The 23497-nt window shown below is 40.3% G+C and overlaps 1 protein-coding gene across 3 annotated transcripts in view; it reads left to right on the forward strand.

Annotated features, from left to right (window-relative positions):
• ep300a (E1A binding protein p300 a) overlaps positions 1–22526 on the forward strand; it is a 42550-nt gene extending 20024 nt beyond the window's left edge. For 2 of the 3 annotated variants that reach the window (XM_059324294.1, XM_059324295.1), the window contains exons 15-31: positions 13–421; positions 541–659; positions 1424–1487; positions 2310–2485; positions 4708–4796; positions 7339–7419; positions 9424–9480; positions 9575–9652; positions 9769–9836; positions 10542–10692; positions 11772–11918; positions 12031–12144; positions 13382–13547; positions 14357–14524; positions 14623–14784; positions 15929–16210; positions 17052–22526. In XM_059324294.1, coding sequence (XP_059180277.1) covers positions 13–421; positions 541–659; positions 1424–1487; positions 2310–2485; positions 4708–4796; positions 7339–7419; positions 9424–9480; positions 9575–9652; positions 9769–9836; positions 10542–10692; positions 11772–11918; positions 12031–12144; positions 13382–13547; positions 14357–14524; positions 14623–14784; positions 15929–16210; positions 17052–20327 — 5607 coding nt within the window. In that variant the 3' untranslated portion in view covers positions 20328–22526. Of the gene's footprint in view, positions 1–12; positions 422–540; positions 660–1423; positions 1488–2309; positions 2486–4707; positions 4797–7308; positions 7420–9423; positions 9481–9574; positions 9653–9768; positions 9837–10541; positions 10693–11771; positions 11919–12030; positions 12145–13381; positions 13548–14356; positions 14525–14622; positions 14785–15928; positions 16211–17051 lie in introns of all 3 variants that reach the window. The other variant, XM_059324293.1, reaches the window with a different exon arrangement.
• Positions 22527–23497: the final 971 nt, after the last annotated feature.

Here is a 23497-nt window from a genome sequence, read left to right on the forward strand (position 1 = left end):
GTCTCTCTCCAGTTGTCCCAAAAGGGTTCGTTCCCAGCGGACAGTCAGGCCATGACCCCCGCCTCCGTCAGCAGCCTGGACACTTCCTCCCAGCAGCCACAGTCCAACGCATCCGCCGCCAACCTCGACCCGAAGATGGAGGTGAAGCAGCAGGACGAGGAGGAGGAGAGCGACACGGGAAGCTGCTCCAAAGGAGGGAAGCTCAGCAACCTCAAAACAGAGGAAAAACCTGTGAAACTAGAGGTAAAAAAGGAGGAGTGTTCCGGAGAAGGAGGGAAAGGACTTCCCATGGAAACATCATCGACAACGCCGACGGCGGGCATTAAGACGGAAGACAGGAAACCAGAGGTGAAGAAGGAGGTGAAAGACGAGGAGGAGACGTCGGAGGCAGCTACGCCACAGGCCCCAGTGAAGAAGAAGAGTGAGGAGCACTTGAGTTTTTACTTCTGGTCTTTTTTTGTCATGAAATCCAAAAGAAATTTAAGTTATTTTTGATTACATTTTCATCTTATTCTTCCCTCTGATCTTGATTTCTTCCAGTCTTCAAACCAGAGGAGCTTCGTCAGGCCCTGATGCCCACACTCGAGTCTCTCTACAGACAAGATCCAGAGTCTCTGCCCTTCAGAATGCCTGTCGACCCACACCTGCTGTGCATACCTGTAGGTTCCCCCGCTCTATTTGTTCCTGTGACTTTATTTAATTTCACCGTAAATATCAGTGTTCATCACATCACTGCGTTGTTTTTTTTTCTAACTTGCTCAATTTGTCTGTAAATCCAACATCTCCTTTTAACCGGGATGTTGTTTATTGTTGTTTATTGTTAAAAAGATCCCCATTAGCTGTCACCAAAAGTGGGAGGAGCTAGTCTTCCTGGGGTCCACAAGACAAAACAAAAATCACTTAACAATTAAACATTGTAGACATTATTATATACGTCATCAGAAATCATTCCGAATAAGTTATTACATTCATATCTATTACATTAATTCTCACTTTCATACAGTAAATATGTTAATTCACTACTCACAAATGTAAATAGTGCATTCTCAAGTAATAATTAAAAGATACTTTACTATTCAGTTCACGTATATTCAGTGGGCAATTATTCCAATAACTGATAGCACGATAAATAGCTGTTCTCTTTAAGGCATTTGATTTTGGACATGGTAACATCATCTGACCACCATTAGCTGACCTTGTCACATAAGAATGAACCTGATCACATCTGACAATTTGGTTATATAAGAAAACAGGTTGAAAAGAATAGACAGTGTTTCTAAAAAATGTTGTTGTGTTGCACGCCAACCTGTACTCTACCATTAACCAGGAAAGTTGTAGTTTCAACACGTCTTTCTTTTCTTGTTTTATGAGTTATTCACAAGACTGGGATAAAAGTTTTAACATGCCCATTGTGTTCTTGCAGGACTACTTTGATATTGTGAAGAACCCCATGGACTTGTCCACTATCAAGCGAAAGCTGGATACTGGTGAGTACTTGGTCATTCCTTGGAAACGCATCTGTAATTCACATTTCCTGTGATAATAAATTGGATGCTAATTTAGGCTTTTTGGGCCTTTATCAGAACAAGTCAGTCTAGCGTCACACAAACAATTTCGCAGCTGCAGAAGGAATCAGAAGAAGGCTTAAAAACACAAGAAACTTTACTCACAGGAAGAGTTATAATCTGTTTTCATCATGTTGTGTTGAGCGGTGGGCTGCCAAAAACCAAAAAGGAACAAATAAAAGTCTTAATTTTTATACGTATACATTACATTAATATATTATACATGCAAACACACACCTTTTCAAAATAAAAGCATCACAACATTGTAAAACACCTAGAAAATTTATAAAACATGAAAAACAAGCTATAAAATACAAAAACACCAATAGGAACCTTGCTAAAGGACATTTACAGTTGTGTTTAAAATAAATGGAAAAGTGATATAGTGATTGGAGTATTTACTACTTTTTACTGCTATATTTGATTTACTCCACATTAACAGTCTTATCATAACATGTATTCTTATCAGTAGCAGCTCAAAACCAGATAATTTACTGTATTTTATAAAGCGATTAAATTAATATTGAGCAGAATTTAGTTCAGAGTTTTGGTCCGGCCCCTGCAACCTTCGTGGTATTGGTCATGAGGCCCCTTGGGAAAATGAATAGCTTACCCCTGGAATATACAGTAGATGCCCCCTGCTGGCTTTTAGAAAGAATGCAGGTTTAAGGATTAACTTTTCACGTCTGGAGGTCTCCCCTTGGCCATCATTCCACCAGCTCATGCTTTGTGTTTTGGTTGCAGGTCAGTACCAGGATCCGTGGCAGTACGTGGACGACATCTGGCTGATGTTCAACAACGCCTGGCTGTACAACCGCAAAACATCCAGAGTCTACAAGTACTGCTCCAAGCTGGCCGAGGTTTTTGAGCAGGAGATCGATCCGGTCATGCAGAGCCTCGGCTACTGCTGTGGGAGGAAGGTGAGACAGAGTGCTGGATTAACTGCTGGATGGGTTGAATTTTAAATGGGACACAAAAAAAAGCTCTTGTTTCACGGTTACAAGTTGTAAAAGTTTTGAAACCAACTTGAGTTGTTTCTGGTAATGTTCAGATACCGTTAGATGGACAGAGCTTGCTATAAGATATAGAGCAGGGATGGGCAACTGGAGGCTCGGGGGCCGCATATGGCCCACTGAAGTGGCCCTCAGTACAACTTCATGCATTTGAGCATGAAATCTTAAAAGTGCAGTGCAAAAATGCGCAAAATTACTTCTTGCAATTAATGTTGGTCTGCTGTTGTTGCACTGAAAAAACAAGAAATCACAGTAAGTGGTTATTTTTATTTGCTTCAAACCTTTTGTATTCCTATTTATACTGTTATACACTGCAAATTATTTGGTTCTTAAAATAAAACAAACTTAGATTAAGAAGTGTTAGAATAAGAAATTAACTCTTAAAACAAGATAAATTATCTAAGTGTTCAACATGCATCTAGATTTAATAATCTTAATTCAAGAAATCTTGTCAAGTGAAATTATCTGTCCATACAGCAAGATCATTTCCCTCAGATTTAGTGTTTTTATCTTGTTTTTAGACACACCTTTTTTGCAGTGTACATGTATTTGAGCATGAAATATGTTAAGTTACTGCACTGTAAACATATTTAAAATTGCAGTTTCATCATATCTGGTTAAGTGCACGCTCCTATATGTGGCCCTGTGGTAGTGAACAAGAAAAACTGTGGCCCCCTGCAGCATTTAAGTTGCCCATTCCTGATATAGAGCATATGAAGTTTTAGCTATGTACATTGAGAATAAGGTGGTGTGGATGAATGTTTCAGATGCATAAATTAACTCCTATCATTCACATCTGAAAATGGAAGCAGTGAAGTGGGTTCATAGCTAAATTTGGCTGTGGACATACCAACGCCATATCACATTTCAGCTCTCATTAGACTCTGCTATTTTTGGTTTTGCAGACAAATAACAAAAGTGATGGCCCTTATTATGAGAGGCTGGCTGAAGGGTTACTTCTGACAATGAGTCAAAGCAAAAGCTCTTAACGTACAGCAGCTATAACAACTTTTTACAAATCTAAGCCAAACAGAAAATAGCTACGCTCCACTTCACTGGGGAGTGTTTATAGCTTGAATGTGGTTTTAGCTCTCACAGTTAGACTTGCATTGTGTTTAGGTATATGGTATTTCTTGTTAATTTCATCACGTTTTTCAATATTCACAATTCAGCAAATATTTGTGACCATACACGTATTTAACTTTCCTTGTAATCATTTATTCAGACAACAGAAATTTGGAAAATGATAACATTATGCAATCATATTCAACATTACAGTTCACTCGTAGGTCATAACCTGCAAAAGTATTTGATGAAGTTACTGTGATATCAGCCATTGGTATGTGGACTGCCATTTTGAGACCCGAGTATTTGGTTTAGAGCAGGGGTCTCAAACTCAAATTACCTGGGGGCCGCTGGAGGCAGTATCAAAATGACCAAAAAAAGACACAAAATGACCAACAAGACACAAAATTATTAAAAAAAGACACAAAATTACTAAAAAAAGAAACAAAATGACAGAAAAAAGACACAAAATGACCCAAAAAAAGATACAAACGACCAGAAAAAAGACACAAAATGACAGAAAAAAAAATTACTTTAAAAAAAAAAAGACACAAAATTACAAAAAAAAGACATACAATTACAAAAAAAGACACAAAATTACTATAAAAAAAAAGACACAAAATGACAGAAAAAAAACTAAATTACTTAAAAAAAAGAAACAAAATGACAGAAAAAAAAGATACAAGATGACCCAAAAAAAGATTTAAAAAAAATGACCAAAAAAAGACACACAATGACAGAAAAAAAAAAAAATCTTAAAAAAAGAAACCAAATTACCAAAAAAAAAAGACACAGAATTACCCAAAAAGACCCAAAATTACCAAAAAAGGCACAGAATTACCAAAAAAAGTAATTAAAGGGACCCTCAATTTGCCGTGAGTTTGAGACCCATGCTTTAGAGGGTGGTGCTAAATTATCAGATGCTAGCTTGGTGAAGGCACATTCCACCTTAGCTTTATTTTTCAGGCCCGGATGTTGCTGATTGGGTGTGACTAAAGTTAACATTGTTGAGCGTTAAGAGATTAATCTGTTCTTGATCCTTTTTCTTTGTTTCTGTCCATCAGCTGGAGTTCTCTCCTCAGACACTGTGCTGCTACGGGAAGCAGCTGTGCACTATTCCCAGAGATGCTGCTTACTTCAGCTACCAGAACAGGTATGGAGGGAATGAAACGGCCATTTATTAAAGGGTGGAGGGATGGATATATGGATGATTGGGTCTGTAAAAGGGGAAAATAATGATAATAGAGATAAATGGGGTAAAAAAGACAATGTTGAACTGAATTACACTGAGTTGGAGAAGTGTTTTTAGAGGTGTTCATCTGATTAATTTTGTTTCCCCAAATGCTTCCCTTCACTTCATGTCCCCCCCGTTTTTATACCCTCATGTGGTGCTTAATGCACTGGCATTTTAACAGTCGGTCCTGTCTTCTCACATTCTTTAAGTTGTTCTTGGTGTCATTGAACTAATCTATAAATAACACCTCGGCACAGAATGTTTGAAAAGGTATTTGTCAGTGTTTACAGAAAAGGCTGTGCAGACAAGGCAAAATGAAAAATATCTTGCTTCTCTAGTGCAATTTGAGCTTTCGCTTCCAATTATCCTCTGAATGCTCCATTTCTGCACAGTGAACGGGCATTTTCTTTGACAAAGAAGCAGCAATAATGCAAAAAATCTTACCTTGCTGCTCTGCAAACATGGGGGTCCGTTCCTTTCAGCTTCCACACTCTTTTTAATTTTTTTTATTGTACCTACCGTATTTTCCGGACTATAAGTCGCTCCGGAGTACAAGTCGCACCAGCCATAAAATGCATAATAAAGAAGGAAAAAACATATTTAAGTCGCACTGGAGTATAAGTCGCATTTTTGGGGGAAATTTATTTGATAAAATCCAACACCAAGAACAGACATGTCATCTTGAAAGGCAATTTAAAATAAAAATAGAATAGAGGCAACAACAGGCTGAATAATTGTACGGTATGCTTATGTTACGTGACACAACTGAGAACGTGCCTGGTATGTTAACATAACATATTAAGAGTTATTCAGATAACTATAGCATAAATAACATGCTAAGAAGTTTACCAAACCATCCATGTCACTCCAAATAACTAAAATCCAATGAAATCTTCATCCTCGGTGTCACTTTTAAACAACTCCGCTAACTCCGGAGGTAGAAGATGCGGCGCTTCTTCTTCTACGTCGCTTACGTCAGACTCATCCTCATACTCGGCCTAGAGCGCCCTCTTGCGGTTTAGTGCGAAAATAACATGTGAAATGATATACCGGTAATAATGTGTTAATAATTTCACACATAAGTCGCTCCAGAGCATAAATCGCACCCCCGGCCAAACTATGAAAAAAAACTGCGACTTATAGTCCGGAAAATACGGTATTCGTTTTGGTAACACTTTCTATGAAGACTACATCTATAGTGCATTATGAGCGCATTCATAGTGAATTATAATGCTCATTATAATCAATCATAGTGCATTATGACTGCATTCATAAACACATATAAAGCTTCATGATGCACTATATCAACAGTTATAAATGTATATATATAGACGCATCTATAATGCAGTATAGCTAATCATGATGTTTCATGATTCATCATGATTAGCTATACTGCATTATAGATGCATCTATATGAACCTCACTTTACTTAAAGCATACATTGATCATTTATTTATACTTATGGCATCCTATGAGTCCTTATAACAATTGATTGTTGAGGTGTGTGTATAGAGGGGTATGAGTAGTTGTAATGTATTATAAGCCTCATCAGTCAGCCTGTAATTTATAACCAGTCAAGAGCACTCATAAGACACTTGGATTTATAAGTCATTATAAGCTATATTTATAACTGTTGATATAGTGCATCATGAAGCTTTATATGTGTTTATGAGTGCAGTCATAATGCACTATGATTGATTATAATGAGCATTATAATTCACTATGAATGCACTCATAATGCACTATAGATGTAGTCTTCATAGAAAGTGTTACCTTAGTTTTTCTTTAACACCTTTTGGAAACCTTACTGGAATGTGAAAGAGCCGACTTTAAAATGAGCTGCTTTGAGTGAATGCACAGCTGAGCAGCTGTCTGTGCTTACCTGTTCATATTTGTTCAGTGTCTGCATCACGTCCTGTGCTGCCACTTCCTGCTCCAGCCCCCCCCCCCCCCCCCCCCCCCCCCCCCCCCCCCCCCCCCCCTCTCCTCTCACGTTTAGCCCCCCGTTGACTCTGCTCCTGCTCTGTTAGCTTGTGACGGTGGTTGTTGTGGCTCATCCTGTCATGTCCAAATTGCTAATCTGTGCTTTGCCTCGGCTCTCTGCTTTGTGTTGTCTTCAATGTTCGTCTCATCTCGTTCTCGTCTGTCTCTCCCTTTGCAATGGCTGTGATACCGACATTGGCTTGCTTTTGCCTTGAACAACCATGCACTTCCAAACCCATCCCCCATCCCCTCACCCTCATCCCCCAACCCCAACAAAAACAAAAAATCATGACTGGCTGTTGCGATGACGACTTCCTGCTGTCCTGCGCTCCCACATTCCTGCTTGCTGCGCTTGTGGCACCCTGCCCTGCCTTGCCCATGTCCTGTGTTGGTGACTGCCCTCCCGTGCGCCTGTCTGTGATTGACTGTGCTGCGGGGAACGGTGTAGTTCACCAAAATTTGGGCTTATTGCTGACAGGTACCACTTCTGCGAGAAGTGCTTCAACGAGATCCAGGGGGAGACGGTTTCCCTGGGGGACGACCCCACACAGCCTCAGACGTGAGTATTGTTTTATTATACTAGTGCAGTAAACCGTAGGAAGTATGTATTCGTATAGTGGGAGATTAAGTAGATTTTTCAGTTATGGTAAAATTAGGTTTTGTGTGAAAGTTACCAAAAAAGACACAAAATTACTAAAAAAAAGACACAAAATTACTAAAAAAAGACACAAAATTACTTTAAAAAAGACACAAAATTACTAAAAAAAGACACAAAATTACTTAAAAAAAAGACACAAAATTACTAAAAAAAGACACAAATTACTAAAAAAAGACACAAAATTGCCAAAAAAAAAAAAGACAAAATTACAAAAAAAGGCACAAAATTACAAAAAAAAGACACAAAATGACAGAAAAAAAACTAAATTACTTAAAAAAAGAAACAAAATGACCAAAAAAACACACAAAATGACAGATGGGATGTAAAAAATGGGATGTACAATGAGGTGTAATACTCTTGTGTAGTGTTAATTGACAAAGTGTATATTGGGTAAGACATGAATGTACATTGAGATATAAAGAGACACAGAAATGGGCATTACGCTAAGCAACATGAATGTCATCCCTGAATTACATAGTAATGCAACATAAGAAGTGAATAAAGCTAAATCTCCGCTTAGCATGCTAATCGCGCTACAACAGAATTTGCACATTACATGCAGACCACTACAACGTCTGCAACTCCATAAAACTCTTACTTTTCATAAGGTACCACACCATCCAGCACATACACATTGAACATTGATATTCACTGGAAACTATTAGAATATTATTGGAAAATTGAACCTTGTAGCACACTTTAAAACTCCTAAAGATAGGTAGGCTAAATAGACTTCCAGATGAGATGAGTCAGGGTGGAAATCCAGAGTGAATTGTGTTACTGACCAGGTGTAGGCCTATCACACAATGGGGCGGAGCTCCCCTAAAAGGGGGCGGAGCTCCCCTAAAAGGCGTCCGATCGGAAACAGTGCAATGCCGCAACACGTCCTACGTAAATAATGATATTTAGAAAAATGAATTAAAAAATCTTCAAAATCGAGGATGCACACCTTCGTACCATGCGCAAGACACATACGAGATCTGGTCAGCGGTCAGCAAGATATGCCCTACACACACACGCACACACACACACGCACACACACACACACACACACACACACACACACACAGACACTTCTTGCTTTTATAGATAGATAAAGAAGATCACCCCAGTCAAAAAATCTTGTATATCTATTTGAAAAGTGATCATCTTCAGTAAATCCTCAAGTCACATTCCTGACAGTATTCGGTACATCTTCCCTCTTAACAGTTAACCCTTTAAACAAAAAGTTGCTCTGATGTTTTTATGGGACAAAAATACTGACATAAGTTATATATTAATTATATTTTCCATTTTCACTAAGGTAAATCTTTTAATCAAATGAAATAAGCTTTCAACCTTTAAATGCCAGTTTGTTTGCACCTTCCCACTGTTGTTTTTCTTATGAAAACCACAAAACTTTAATTATTTTCTGTATACTTACTCATAGGGTTTTTTTCCCCACATTCTGAGATGAGTTCATGATTACCAGCAACATTGGTTTTGATTCATATTTTGTTTTATTTCAGTTTCAGGTTTAAACCAAACAAAAAACCTTCTTACCTTTTAGATGACAAAATATGTCTCCTTTCTAAAACTACAAAATATTATAAAATAACCCTGATCATAACTACTAAATATTCATGCAGAATTTTAACCCTTCAAATGCCAATTTGTTTACATAATGCATGATGGAATGGATATGGAATGAAAAAAAATTGATTAAATGGGTTTCAGTAGGAATGTTTTTGTCTTTAAAGGGTCTGAGTGTCTGTTTTTGGCATTTGGTTACACAGTTTATTAAAGACTTATCGAACTTACAAAATTAAAGGGGAAAAAGACCTTTGGCAAAAAAAGTTATTACTGTATATTGAGAATTACATTTTGTCCTACATATTGTCCCTCTTAATTGTCCCTCCATTTCAGATCGATAAACAAGGAACAGTTTGAGAAGAAGAAGAATGACACACTGGACCCTGAACTGTAAGTTAACTCCGCCCCGCATGTCATAAATTATAAAACATTTGAGAAAGAAAATTCAACCAAATTTATATCCTGATCTCTGTTCTCTCTTCAGGCTTGTTGAATGTATGGACTGTGGGCGCAGGATGCATCAGATCTGTGTCCTGCACCATGAAACAATCTGGCCATCGGGGTGAGCTGCAGTTTCTAATTCCAGTCAAGTTCATATGAAAGTCCTGAATAATCTAAATATTGTTTTTTTTTTTATGGACTTTAACTGACTCAACTTCTATTTTTTTCTCCCTAAAGTTTTGTATGTGACGGCTGCTTAAAGAAGACAAACAAAACCAGGAAAGAGAACAAGTATTGTGCCAAAAGTAAGTACCAATGCTTGTCAAGGTTATTATAGTTAACGAAATAACAAAAACTAGAATTGAAAAAACATTTTCGTTAACTGAAATAAAAATGAAAACGAGAGTTTAAAAAAAACAACTGTATTGTGTGGTTACAAAACAAACAAAAATTATGTGAAAATGTCCTTCGTTTTCGTCTTTGTCAACTTTTTTCATACATAATCCAGTGTTTCTATTTCTCCACCGCTGAGTGAGTGAAATTACCGTAATGACACCATGTTGGCTGTAAAGAGCAACTTCTCAGCTTTCAGAAAACTTAAGAACAAAGGAAAAATGTAGCCCATTACAAAAAAAGTAAAAATAACACTAAAATTAATAAATACTAAACTGAACCTAAGCATTTTCATTTTGTTTGAAAACTAAAATTCACAATGAAATTAAAACGAAAACTAATGAAAAATCCAAAACTATTTTTGACCTGATGCTTGTTGGGGTTCCATCCCATTTTATTCAGATGTTTGGTTTTCACTTGTGTACCATTTTTATTTTAAACTATTTATATAACAGAGGAAATACTGCTTTCACCATTTACCAACATCTATATATTTACATATTTTTGATAAAACAGACAATCAAGTCAAATCAGGTTAATGTTTCTCCCTGCTGTTTTTTAAATGCTTTCAAATGTACTTAATTCAAATAAAAAGTGTCTTGCTCTCCCCCGTGCAGGGTTACCCCAGACAAAGTTGGGCTGTTACCTGGAGGGAAGAGTGAACGACTTCCTGAAGCGTCAGACTCACCTGGAGTCTGGAGAAGTTTTCATTCGCGTCGTCCACGTCTCCGACAAAGTGGTGGAGGTCAAACCAGGCATGAAGTCCAGGTAGGAGAATATTAGAATGAATCAACCTTTCTCTTCCCGTCCAGATTTGGAGATGCTGGTCTGGCTTAGAAATACATGAACCAGATTCTTCTAGGTTTGTTATGTACGAGTGCTTGAAATCCTTGAAAATGCTTGAATTTAAATGTTGTATTTTCAAGGTTTAAAAAGTGCTTGGATTTTGGATAAAGTGCTTGTAAATGCTTGAAATTCTTACTGTATTTCTTCTGCAATCTGACTATATCCATCTATAGACTATAGATAATAACATGTTCAATGTAAAAAATAATGAGTAGCCTATCTGAAATGAAGACCGTTCCTCCTAAAAGTGTAACACCATGTCTGTTGGTATGGTTCAGTGAAATCTCCCCTTTTAGTATGCAAGTACCCATCTAAAACATTATACTTACAACAGGTGTAAGATACTGGAAAAGCTTGAAAATTGATCTTGAAAGTCTTTGAAAAATGCTTGAATTTGACCACTGCTAAATTGTACGAACCCTGTATGTAAATTTAGAATAAATATGTCAATATTGAGAATAACATAAATTGAATTGAATTGAATTAAAAAAAATCTGTATTGTGAGAACACAGTACAGAGTAACTGGCTAATATGTTTGTAATGACAGCAAGTAAAATGCCAGAGCTGGCTATTAAATTTGTAATTAAAAATAGCTATTATCTTCAGAATAATCAATGCATTTAATTCTATGTTAAGAGTTCCACATGTGTAGTACCAATTAAGCAACTTTACTAGGTGCATAAAACTTTTTTATTTTAGATTAGACTTTATTAATCCCACAGCGGGGAAATTTCTTTGTTACAGCCGACCACAAAAATTGCACACAAAATTATTTCCATTTTAGATAAAGATAAAAAATAAACAAAGGCATGTCAAGTTTGCAAAAACACGTTGATGGAGCGCCATAACAGGAGCCAGCAGCATCTCAAATGCATGTTTGCAATGTTGTTAAGTGATAACTGCAAATAGATGTTTAAAAAGTGTATGTGGGGGGAAGTAATTGACTTAATGGATATATATTTTATTATTTAATTTGGATGTTTCATGTTTCTGTCTCCAGATTTGTGGACAGCGGAGAGATGTCAGAGTCTTTTCCATACAGGACAAAAGCCCTTTTTGCGTTTGAGGACATAGATGGAGCGGACGTGTGTTTCTTCGGTATGCATGTTCAAGAGTACGGGTCAGACTGCCCTCAGCCCAACCAGAGGTGAGGACACATCACAAGCTTTATAAAGTGTTTTCTCTTTTTCTCTCTCTTGAAGCGGAACGATCAGTTTGAAATGAAATTGTATTAAACATTTCCTCTTCCACCCACTCAGGCGAGTGTACATCTCCTACCTGGACAGTGTTCACTTCTTCCGGCCTCGCTGTCTAAGAACAGCAGTCTACCATGAAATCCTCATCGGCTACTTGGAATATGTCAGGAAGCTGGGGTGAGTGCTGCTGCTGCTCACAGATACAATTTATGTTGTTTAACCCTTAATAGGACACTCATTGAAATACTTGCAAATTCCAAATTTCAACCCTAGAGAATATTGGAGGATATTACATACTGCCAGAATGTGTAAAAAAAAAAACATACGGACCCAGAGGAGGGGGGGAAGTATTTTTGAGAAAAAAGTTTACGAGAATGTGCAGGTTTCTGAGATTTAAAGTGGTGAATCTGTGAGAAAAAAAAGTATTTTTTTCCACTTTTTTTTCTCGTAAATCTGTGACTTTTTTCACGCAGTTTTGCCACTTTAAACCATTTAAGCCGGGAAAGCATTACCGCATTTCTACCATTAAAACCGGGGGCGCTGTTGTGTTATTCTACCATTAAAGCCGGGACAGCAGATACGTCATTTTGTAGTATTTGTAGTTTTTTCCACCTATTTTCAGTCTCTTGGCCAATGAAATGCATCAGAATACATGTGGGAGTGTCGCAATGCAACATGTTGATTTAAAAAAAAAAATAAAAAAAAAACTTTATTGAAGGCTTGGACAAATAAACTCAACTTATCATGAAAGCCACAGGTATAAGCTCTTTAAATACTTTTTGAATTTCATTTCTATCTGCTACAGAGGCTGAAAAATCTATTATTTAGTAGGAAGCGTTGACACTTCTGTTGAATTTTCAGAAAAACTTCAGGTTTTAGGGGCTTATTTTAAAATCGCCCAGAGGTTTTACAGGCATTTTTACCAGGTGTTTTAGGCCTAAATGGGTTAAATGGGTCTCTTAAATCTGCAACTTTTTTTCTTGTAGATTTGCAACTTTAATCTAGTAAATTTGCAACTTTTTTCTCAAATTACAACCCCCCCTCCCCGGGTTTGCATCTTTATTTTTATTCATACTTAATATGCCCTAATATGCCATCATAATCAAGTTCTCCTCGTACAAGCCACTGAAGAATAACTCTGTTATCAAGGTCAATAAAGTTAATATTATTATATTATTATCATACTGATTGGTAGTCTGATCTTTGCTGATTAGCTGGAAGAAATCCATGTGGTTCTACGACCAAACAGAGAGACATGGGGACCTCATTCAGATATCCACTGAAGTTACCAAACACGGTTCTTCGCCCGATAAAGAGTTAATGAGTTTACAGTTTTTATTCAGACTTGCCCGTCAAAAAAACCCTTGCTTTAGTATGTAAATGACTGTTTGTCCTTGCCTGTTTTCCTCCTCAGCTACACCACTGGGCACATCTGGGCCTGCCCCCCCAGTGAAGGGGACGACTACATCTTCCACTGTCACCCTGCAGATCAGAAGATCCCAAAGCCCAAACGCCTCCAAGAGTGGTACAAGAAGATGTTGGACAAAGCTGTGGCGGAGCGGATAGTGCACGATTACAAGGTACAAAGGCGCTATTCATCTTTATTGTTATTTATATGTTGGACAAATGGTCATTCTTTAGATTCAGAGTCTTTTCTTCTACTGTACTTTTCTTACTCCTTTGCTATTTTGACCTCCAGTGTGTAGCAAGGTGATAATAGTTTTGGTTCGTTGTGAAGTTTTGTTTTCAAATTCAGTTAGTTTTCAGAGTGAGTTTGCTAGTTTTAGTTTAGTTTTTAGTTTTTGAAAATGCTTAGTTTTAGTTTTTATTAGTTTTAGTGTTAGTTTAAAATTTTTTTGTAATGGACTGTGTTGGATTTTCAATTTTTTCATTAACTATAATAACCTTGACAAGCATTGGTACTTACTTTTGGCACAATACTTGTTCTCTTTCCTGGTTTTGTTTGTCTTCTTTAAGCAGCCGTCACATACAAAACTTTTGGGGAGAAAATAGAAGTTGAGTCAGTTTAAGTCCATAAAAAATATATATATATATTTAGCGGATGACATCAGAACTTTCATATGAACTTGACTGGAATTAGAAATTGCTGGTGGATAAATAGAAACACTGGATTATGTATGAAACAAGTTGACAAAGACAAAAACGAAGGACATTTTCACTATAATTTTAGTTAGTTTTGTAGCCACACAGTACAGTTTCAGTTGTTTTTTTTTTTTTTTAAACTCTTGTTTTCATTTTTATTTCAGTTAACGAAAATGTTTTTTCAATTGTAGTTTTTGTTATTTCGTTAGTTTTCGTTAACTATAACAACCTCGGTGTGAATCTTTTTGTCAGTAACACTAACTTCAGTTTCAATTTCCCCCAACAGGATGTGTTCAAGCAGGCGACAGAGGATCGTTTGACTAGTGCCAAGGAGTTGCCGTACTTTGAGGGCGACTTTTGGCCCAACGTGCTCGAGGAGAGCATCAAGGAGCTGGAGCAGGAGGAGGAGGAGAGGAAAAGAGAGGAGAACAGCACTTCCAATGAGAGTATTGATGTAAGAAGGCTGTCATCTATCTATCTATACGGTCCTGAAGAGTGTTGGTACACTACAGCTTGTTAATCAGGTGTTCATTGCCTTTGTTTCTTGTGTAGGACACAAAAGGTGACAGTAAAAATGCAAAGAAGAAGAACAACAAGAAGACGAGTAAGAACAAGAGCAGCCTGAGCCGAGCCAATAAGAAGAAGCCGGGGATGCCCAACGTCTCCAACGACCTTTCACAGAAACTCTACGCCACTATGGAAAAACACAAAGAGGTATTAAAACACATCACATCACTTATATTTATTGTATTATTATTCAAATATTTTTATTGGCTTTTTTATGCTGAAAACACATACAACACAATCAACAAGACCGCAAACAGCAGTAACAAAATATATGGAAAATAAAGCCACAACAATAACATAAACATATACGTATAAAACAGAAAATGTATAAGAATGATAATAATAACAATAATAAAAATACCAAAAAATAAAAATAAAGAGTACAAATTCTAACCCAATAGAGAGATCGTGAGTCAATTAAGTAGTAGTCTCAGTGTCCCTAGCCGGGAATTCCAAATTGAAGTAGTTAAAAAATGGCTTGTAGAACCTGATAATGTAATAAATTCCCGATAATGTAATAACCCCGATAATGTAATAAAAATCTGCACTTGAGTCCATTGAAAATGTAATAAAACCTGATCATTTAATAACTTCCCGATAATTTAATAAAGTGCATTTCCCAATAATGTAATACACTTTTTTACCAATAATGTAATAAAGTATAACACCAAGCACCTTTAGATTTCAAGAAGCTGTTGAATGCATTTGGTTGTCATGGATACCTCGTTGGTGAAAAACGGATGAACGGGTCAAAAGTGAATAAACATTGAACTTTGACCTGTTGGTGGCGCTAGAGCTCTTGAGCTAGAGTTGATACACAGTATCACCACTTGAACCCAAGTAATGGGTGGTCTGCTGTTAAATTATTACAATATTGGGGAATTATTACATTATCAGGACTTGGGAAATGAAGGCTAACCTGATAATGTAATAACCTCCTATTAATGTTAAACTTTATTAAATTATTGGGAAATGCACTTTATTACATTATCGGGAAGTTATTACATTATCAGGTTTTATTACATTTTCAATGGACTCAAGTGCAGATTTTTATTACATTATCGGGCTTATTACATTTTCGGGAATTTATCACATTATTAGCTTCTACATGGCTGCCAAACATTGTAAAACCTCTGGGTTGATCCCTTGATTGAGTGTTTCAACTTCTCAAGTTTCAAATGCAGGGCCGGGCCTATATATTTATTGTAAATACTTCAGTTTTCTAAGTTGAATTTGTTTTAGAAGACCTTATTTCACCTGTCCTTCATCTGTTCACCTCTCCCTCTCCCAGGTTTTCTTTGTGATCCGGCTGATCGCAGCACCCATGGCGAACGCCTTGCCCCCCATCTCAGACCCCGACCCCCTGATGGCGTGTGACCTCATGGACGGCCGCGATGCTTTCCTGACGTTGGCCAGGGACAAACACCTGGAGTTCAGCTCGCTCAGGAGGTCCATGTGGAGCTCCATGTGCATGTTGGTGGAGCTGCATAACCAAAGCCAGGACCGCTTCGTTTACACTTGTAATGAATGCAAACACCACGTGGAGACTCGTTTCCACTGTACCGTCTGTGAGGTGAGTCGGGGGAGGGTTGTCTCAGTGGGCCTGATATCCAGGGTTCATACGGGTGCTTTTAAATCCTTGAAAATGCTTGATTTTACTTTGTTGTATTTTCAAGGTTTGAAAAGTGCACTATACCTATATAAATTATTATTGCACTATACCTTGATTGTTTGTTTTCACTCTTCCTGTAAGTCGCTTTGGATAAAAGTGTCTGCTAAATGACTAAATGTAAATGTAAGTGCTTGGATTATGGATAAAGTGCTTGAAAACCGGTTTTAACAGACGACATCACATCATCCCGATTTTAGCTTCTTTGCACTGGCTCCCTGTTGGTTTTAGGATTGATTTCAAGATCTTACTGATCACTTTTAAAGCTCCTTCCAGGGTTCGTACGGGTGCTTGAAATCCTTGAAGATGCTTGAATTTAAATGTTGTATTTTCAAGGTTTAAAAAGTGCTTGGATTTTGGATAATGTGCTTGTAAATGCTTGAAATTCTTACTGTATTTCTCTTGCAATCTGACTATAGATAATCGCATGTTCAATGAAAAAAAAATGAATATTGAGATTAGCAAACTGTACTTTTCGTTGTTAAAAGTGTAAAACAATCGCTGTGGGTATGGTTGAGTGAAATTACCCCTTTTAGCATGTAAGTACTCATCTAAAACATGCAACTTACAACTGTTGAAAGTTCCTGGAAAAGCTTGAAAATTAACTTTGAAAGTCCTTTAAAAGTGCTTGAATGATCACTCAAAAAGTGTACGAACCTTGGATATGTTATTTGATTCATAATGTAGATGTAAATTCTATGACATATTACATTTTAACATTTCCTAATCCATGCATCCCTCACAGGATTACGACCTCTGCATCACGTGTTACAACACTAAGGGCCACGTGCACAAGATGGAGAAGTTAGGCCTTGGTTTGGATGACGAGAGCAGCAACGCGGCTGCAGCGACCACCCAGAGCCCGGGAGACTCCCGCCGCCTCAGCATCCAGCGCTGCATCCAGTCCCTCGTCCACGCCTGCCAGTGTCGAAACGCCAACTGCTCTCTGCCGTCCTGCCAGAAGATGAAACGGGTCGTTCAGCACACGAAAAGCTGCAAGAGGAAAACCAACGGCGGCTGCCCGATCTGCAAGCAGCTCATCGCGTTGTGTTGCTACCACGCCAAGCACTGTCAGGAGAACAAGTGCCCGGTTCCCTTCTGCCTAAACATCAAGCACAAGCTCCGCCAGCAGCAGCTGCAGCACCGGCTGCAGCACGCCCAGATGCTGAGGAGGAGGATGGCCAGCATGCAGAGGGTGGGACAGCCCGCTCCCGGAGGAGCTCCCGGGGGCAACGGCCTGCCGTCACCAGGAGCAAACAACGGAGCAACCGGTCCTGGGACCCCGACGTCCCAGGTGGGCACGCAGCCTCCGACCCCGCAGACCCCCACCCAGGGGAACATGCCTGCACTGCCTCAGCAGCAGGGAGTCGGGATGGGTGGCATGGTGGGAATGGGAACTCCAGGTCAGCAGCAGCAGGTTCAGCAGCAAGGGGGCGCCATGCCCCCCCAACACCACATGCATCAGTTTCAGCAAGGGGGGGGAGGAGGTGCAGGGGGGATGATGAGCTCTCCTCAGCAGCAGATGGTGCCTCAGATGCAGCAGCAGCCTCCGAACGTCCAGCAACAGCAGCAGCAGCACCCTGGTGGTCTGCCTCCGTACAACGCCAGACCACCTGGGGCTTCTCCTCTGCACCAGTCCCTGGGGAAACCTGGACTGGGTCCTGCCACCCCGCCCCAGCAGCAACAGCAACCCAACCAGGGCCCGGGCTCCATGGTTGGACAAGGCCAGCAGCAAGGGCCCCCTTTGGCTGCCGTGGAGACGGCGCTGAAAATTCAGCGCCTAGCAGAGACCCAGAGACAGATGGCTCAGGCCCAGGCCCAGGCCCAGATACGTGGTTTGGGACAGGGGGGCATGATACCCCAGCACCCTCACCACCAGAACACCCCGGCTCAGATGGGCATGCCCCACATTGGGGCCCAGGGCATGCCTCCCCAGGCTCAGGGAGTTGTTGGCAGAACTATGTTAGACCCTCAGCAGCAGGGGATGCTGGTGGGGATGCAGCAGGGCGGCCCTCAGCCACAGCTGCCTCCTCAAGTCCAGCAGCAGCTCCAGCAAGTCCAGCAGGGAGGCGGTGGACAGCTTCAGCCAGGAGGCCAGCAGTGGGGCGCTGGGGGGCCAGCCATGAACCCACAACAAAGGCCGGGCATGATGAGTCACATGGCGCCGCAGCAGCAGCAGCCAGGGGTTGCTCAGCAACAGCAGCAGCAGCCGATGAATCAGCAGCAGCCGCAACCAGGAAACCGCGGGCTGATGCAGGTAATGGGTGTTTCAGGGGGGGCTGCCGGGGCTCAGAATTCATTAGCGGCTGCAGCTGCATCAGGAAACCTTCCCCAGGCGGCGCTACAAGACCTGCTGAGGACGCTGCGCTCTCCGAGCTCACCGCTTCAGCAGCAGCAGGTCCTCAACATCCTCCGGTCCAACCCAACCCTGATGGCTGCTTTTATCAGGCAGAGAGCTGCCAGGTATCAAGGGGGTCAGGGTGGTCCTGGAGGGCCAGGAGGGCCACCACAAGGGGGTCCTGGAGGTGTGAGGTTCCAAGGGGCTGCTGGAGTTCTGCCTGGCGTAGGAGGGCCGAACCAGCTGGCTAACATGGACGGACAACAGCAGGTTAATGTGAATCAGGCAGGCCAGCCGGGGATGAACATGGCTCAGGGTGGAGCAGGGGGAGGCAACATGCCCACCATGGCTCAGCTGCAGCAGCTACAACAGCAGCAACAGCAGCAACAACAACAACAACAACAACAGCGGCCAATGTTACCAGGGAATCTACAGCAACAGCAAATGGCTGCATTACAGCAGCAGCAACAGGGAGCGATGCAAGCAGGGCAACAGACCAACCTTAGCAACATGACGCCGCAGTTCAGAGAGCTGTTGATGAGAAGACACATGCAGCAGCAACAGCAGCAGCAACAACAACAGCAGCAGCAGCAGCAGCAGCAGCAACAACAACAACAACAACAACAGATGGGAAACCACGGGCAGTTCCAGCAGCCTCAAGGACTCCAGCAGCAGCAGCAAGGCCAGCAAGGGTTCATGCAGCCTGGCCAGGGACAGCCAGGGATACCCCCCTCCTCCCAACCACAGCCTGGAGGTGGAGGGGGTCCCCAGCAGCAGCAGGGGGGTCCTCAGGGGGGCCCAGGACAGCACGGCCAGCAGCAAGGCTACCCCAACTCCATGTCACAGGTGGCTGCAGCACTCCAGCAGCGGCTGCAGCATCAAATGCAGATACAAATGCAGCAGCAGCAACAACAACAACAACAGCAGCAGCAGCAGAATTCAATGGGCGGGCTCCAAGGGCAAGACGGAGGGCCCGGTGGCGTTGCCGGAGGACCAGGAGGGCCTCCGCTCCAGCCGGGACAAGCCGGACCGGGGCAGCAGCAGCAAGGCGGCGGAGGAGGAGGTGGGCCTCCTCTGCCGCAGACGACGCAGAGCATGCTCCACCAGAACATCCACCAGAGGCTCCTGCAGCAGCAGCATCTGGGCGGGGGGTCGCCGGCCCAGCACAGCAGCCCCATGAGCCCCCAGCAGCAGATGGCACAGTCCCCCCACCTCCAAGGACAAGGGGGACTCGGCCCCGCGGGGTCGCTGAGCAGCCAGGTCCGGTCGCCGCAGCCGTCTCCGAGGCCGCAGTCGCAGCCTCCGCACTCCAGCCCGTCCCCCCGCATGCAGCCCTCCTCCCAGCCGCAGCCCTCCCCCCACCGGATCTCCCCCCAGACACAGACTGGCTCGCCCCACCCGGGCCACCTAAACCAACACCACCCCAGTATGGCGCCGCCCCAACCTCCACAGCCCCAGCAGCAGCAGCAGCAGCAGCAGCCGGGCGGGTCGGTAGATCCCGCTCAGTTCAGCTCAGACCAGAACTCCATCATGTCCCAGCTGAGCGGGATGACGGGGATGCACGGGGGGCAGGGGGGGCAGTCGGACATGTTGGGCGGGAATAACAACAGCAGCAACAACAACAACAACAACAACAACCAGGAGCTGGGAACGAACATTAATCACAGTTTAGACCTGATGTAGCCTCGACTCCATTGTGTCTCTCTGTCTCGACGCTCTGATCGGTTGCCCCTAACGACAAACTGCCACGAGAGGAGAGCGAGGCGGGACTTCGGGGTTTTAGAAGTTTTTATTTTTTATTTAAATATTTTTGTGATGTATAAATAAGAACTGAAGCTTCCTTCCTATGGGAGATGCAACATAAATCTTAGAAGTCAATAAATGAATAAATTAAAAACAATGGTAAGTTATTGCTGTTAATATATATCTATATATTTTTGCCAATTGTGTACAAAAGGTGGAAGGGCAGTGTTTCAGGTTGAAGATATTTCTTCCTTAGTCTATGACACAATATTTTTGGGGACTGAGAATTTTGCCTTTTTATGAATATTTTTAAGATTTTAAATGTGGCTAAAAATTAAAAGTGAGTTGACACGATGTACCTTTTTTTATTGTTTTTTGTTTTTTCCTCAAATACCCAGTCATAATTGTATCTATTTTGCAGAGAGTAATTATTATATTTTATTTCTGAATTTATTATTTTTTTTCTTCCCTCGACGGATCGTTAATACAAGCATCAACATATCTTCTGTTACAGGAATCTTTTTTCTGGACAGTTTTCACAGCTTTGTACATTTTACAGCGACTGCAACAATTCACATATATAGAATTTTATATGATAGGGGGGAGGGCGAGGGGGAGGGGGGGTAAATGCAATTTGATTTTGACATGTTTATTTTGTTTATAAGTTGGAATTAAACCTTACAGTGTTTTCGGGGAGTGGGTGACACTGGGTTGTATTTTTTTCTGCAAACAGTGGCCCCCATCTGCAGAACAAATCCTTGCACCCATGGGCCACCTCTCCACCTCCATCTTCAGTTCTCCTATGAATGTGCACACCTTCCTTTACCCCACCCCTGCTAAAAAAACGGAGGGATGAACTGTTGATATCTGATCGTGCAGCTGTCCGAAGCGAATTGTGCTTCTGTTTCAAGCTGTCCTAATTGTTAAAAAGGTTGCGTGTACATATATATTCCAGCCTTGTTTAAGAACTGTGACATAGAGAAGAGGTCTGGTTTTTTTTTGGGGGGGGGGGGAAATCCTGCCTGTATCCCAAAACCCCCGACGGTTTCTCTTTCACTACTTTCCCCCTTTTATTCCTCATCCGCAGCCACACGTTTAATTCAATGTTAGTACTGTACAAAGTAAGAAATGGTGGACTTAGATACTGTTTTTGTAATGAAAGAAGTGAAAGATGTAAAAAAAACAAACAAAAAAAACAACAACCTGTACATACTTTAAGAGCAGAGGAATTATTTTTCTGCTGCTCGTTTCCCCTCGTTTGATTGGATATTTGCTGTATCTGTATAAAACTACAAAAAGTACTCCTGAGCTACTGTACAGTATTGAGATTTTTTTCTAAAAAGGTACAGTATGGGGTGTGGTCGGTCACAAGCACCAATGCGCCTTTTTCTGTGTATTTTTGACAAGGTTTTCGGGAGGGGGAGGGGTTTATCGCAACAAGTCACACACTCAAATCTTAGACGTGAACCTGCGCAACGTGGAGCCGAGACGGGTGGATTTTTCGAGGTGTGATCTGAAAGAGTTTAAATTTGGTCATTTAGCTTTTTACGGAGAGGACTGAAGACACACATGCTCACTATTTTTCTCAAAAAGGTTGGGCTTGCTGGGTATGGGGGGAGGGGACGCATCAGAACCAGGTGGCAATATATCTTGAGACTTATTTTATAAGAAAAAAACAAGGAAAAACTGTCTTTTATATATAGATATATTATTTAATTTTATTTTTTGGAAATAAAACTTGAAGCTACAGGAATTATTAGATAAAAACATGTTTTGTTTTGTATTAAAGATGTTATGGTGATGCAAAAAGACACTGCAGACAGTCATTCAGTTTGCCCCCGGGGGAGGCCGCGGAGTTATATTCTACCATCCTTTTTAAGAAATGTTTCATGTACATGAATATAGTTGTAAACATACTGAATCACTGTACAAACTGATGGCAACTGAACAAATAGTTTTGTTTTTAATCATTTCTTCTCCTAAAAAGAGACTGGAAATAAGACTATTTAAATATTTGTTTAGTATTCAAATGGAATCTTTGACCACTTTTTTTTCGTTCCTCTTGTTAACAATTTTTGGTGCTTGCTGAGAGAAAGCAAAAATTACTGTTGCTCCATTTTCATTAGTTTCTTTTTTTAAGTTATTTTGGTGGTCTGATTGTTTTTTGCCAATAAATTAATTGTACAATAAAGTATGTTTGTACCATTGGAAAAATACACAACTGTTGTTTGTTTTTTCATATTTATGACACATTTAAAATTACTTTTTAACGCACGTTTTTGGCATCACTTGGTGGAAAAAAATAATAATAAATAGCATTTTCCGATTCTTAAAGCTTTACATTTTCTAATTATGAAACTAGTGTGATTAGATGGATCATTATTGCTTTAAATAAGGTTAAATTGCGTGAGAGCACTGACAAGTTCATCTATGAAATAGTTCAGTATCATTATGCATCTTGGTCACAACTAAAAAACAATATTAAAATTGTTTGTTGAAAAATTTTAGAGCCAATATATTTTTTATCTGATTTCTAAAACTCATATTTAAGTGTGACCTCATAAAGCCAGTATCGTATATAATTTAACTTCAATATAAATAAGTATCAAAGTAACTATATACCAAAGTAACTAAGTATCAAAGACTATAAATTGGTCCATTTTAGTCCATTTAAAATGTGACCCTTTTTGACAAAAATTATTTTTTTGGACATCCCAATGTAACTAAATACAAAAGTTTTGGTAACGCTTTATAATAAGGTCCTTAATAACCATTAATTAACAAGTAATAAGGCATTGTTCTCGCTTTAGAAAATAGCGTAGCATAGTTCACTTATAGTTAACTTATAATAGATGAGCAATAAAGTATATTTTAATATCAATAAGCAAACAAAATAAGATTAATAAAGGCATGGCAAAGACATAATGGGTGGGTCATGGGTGTTTGTAATGCCATTATTAACACTTATATAAGCTTATAAACACACAATAATGTTAATAAGCATCTTGTAAGGACTTACAAGGGCCTTATTACTTGTTAATTAATGGTTATTACAAGGACCTTAATATAAAGCGTTATCAAAGTTTTTTTTTAAAAAGGCTCCATCTTAT

Source organism: Centropristis striata, chromosome 21, assembly GCF_030273125.1.
Source record: "Centropristis striata isolate RG_2023a ecotype Rhode Island chromosome 21, C.striata_1.0, whole genome shotgun sequence".
Classification (NCBI taxonomy): domain Eukaryota; kingdom Metazoa; phylum Chordata; class Actinopteri; order Perciformes; family Serranidae; genus Centropristis; species Centropristis striata.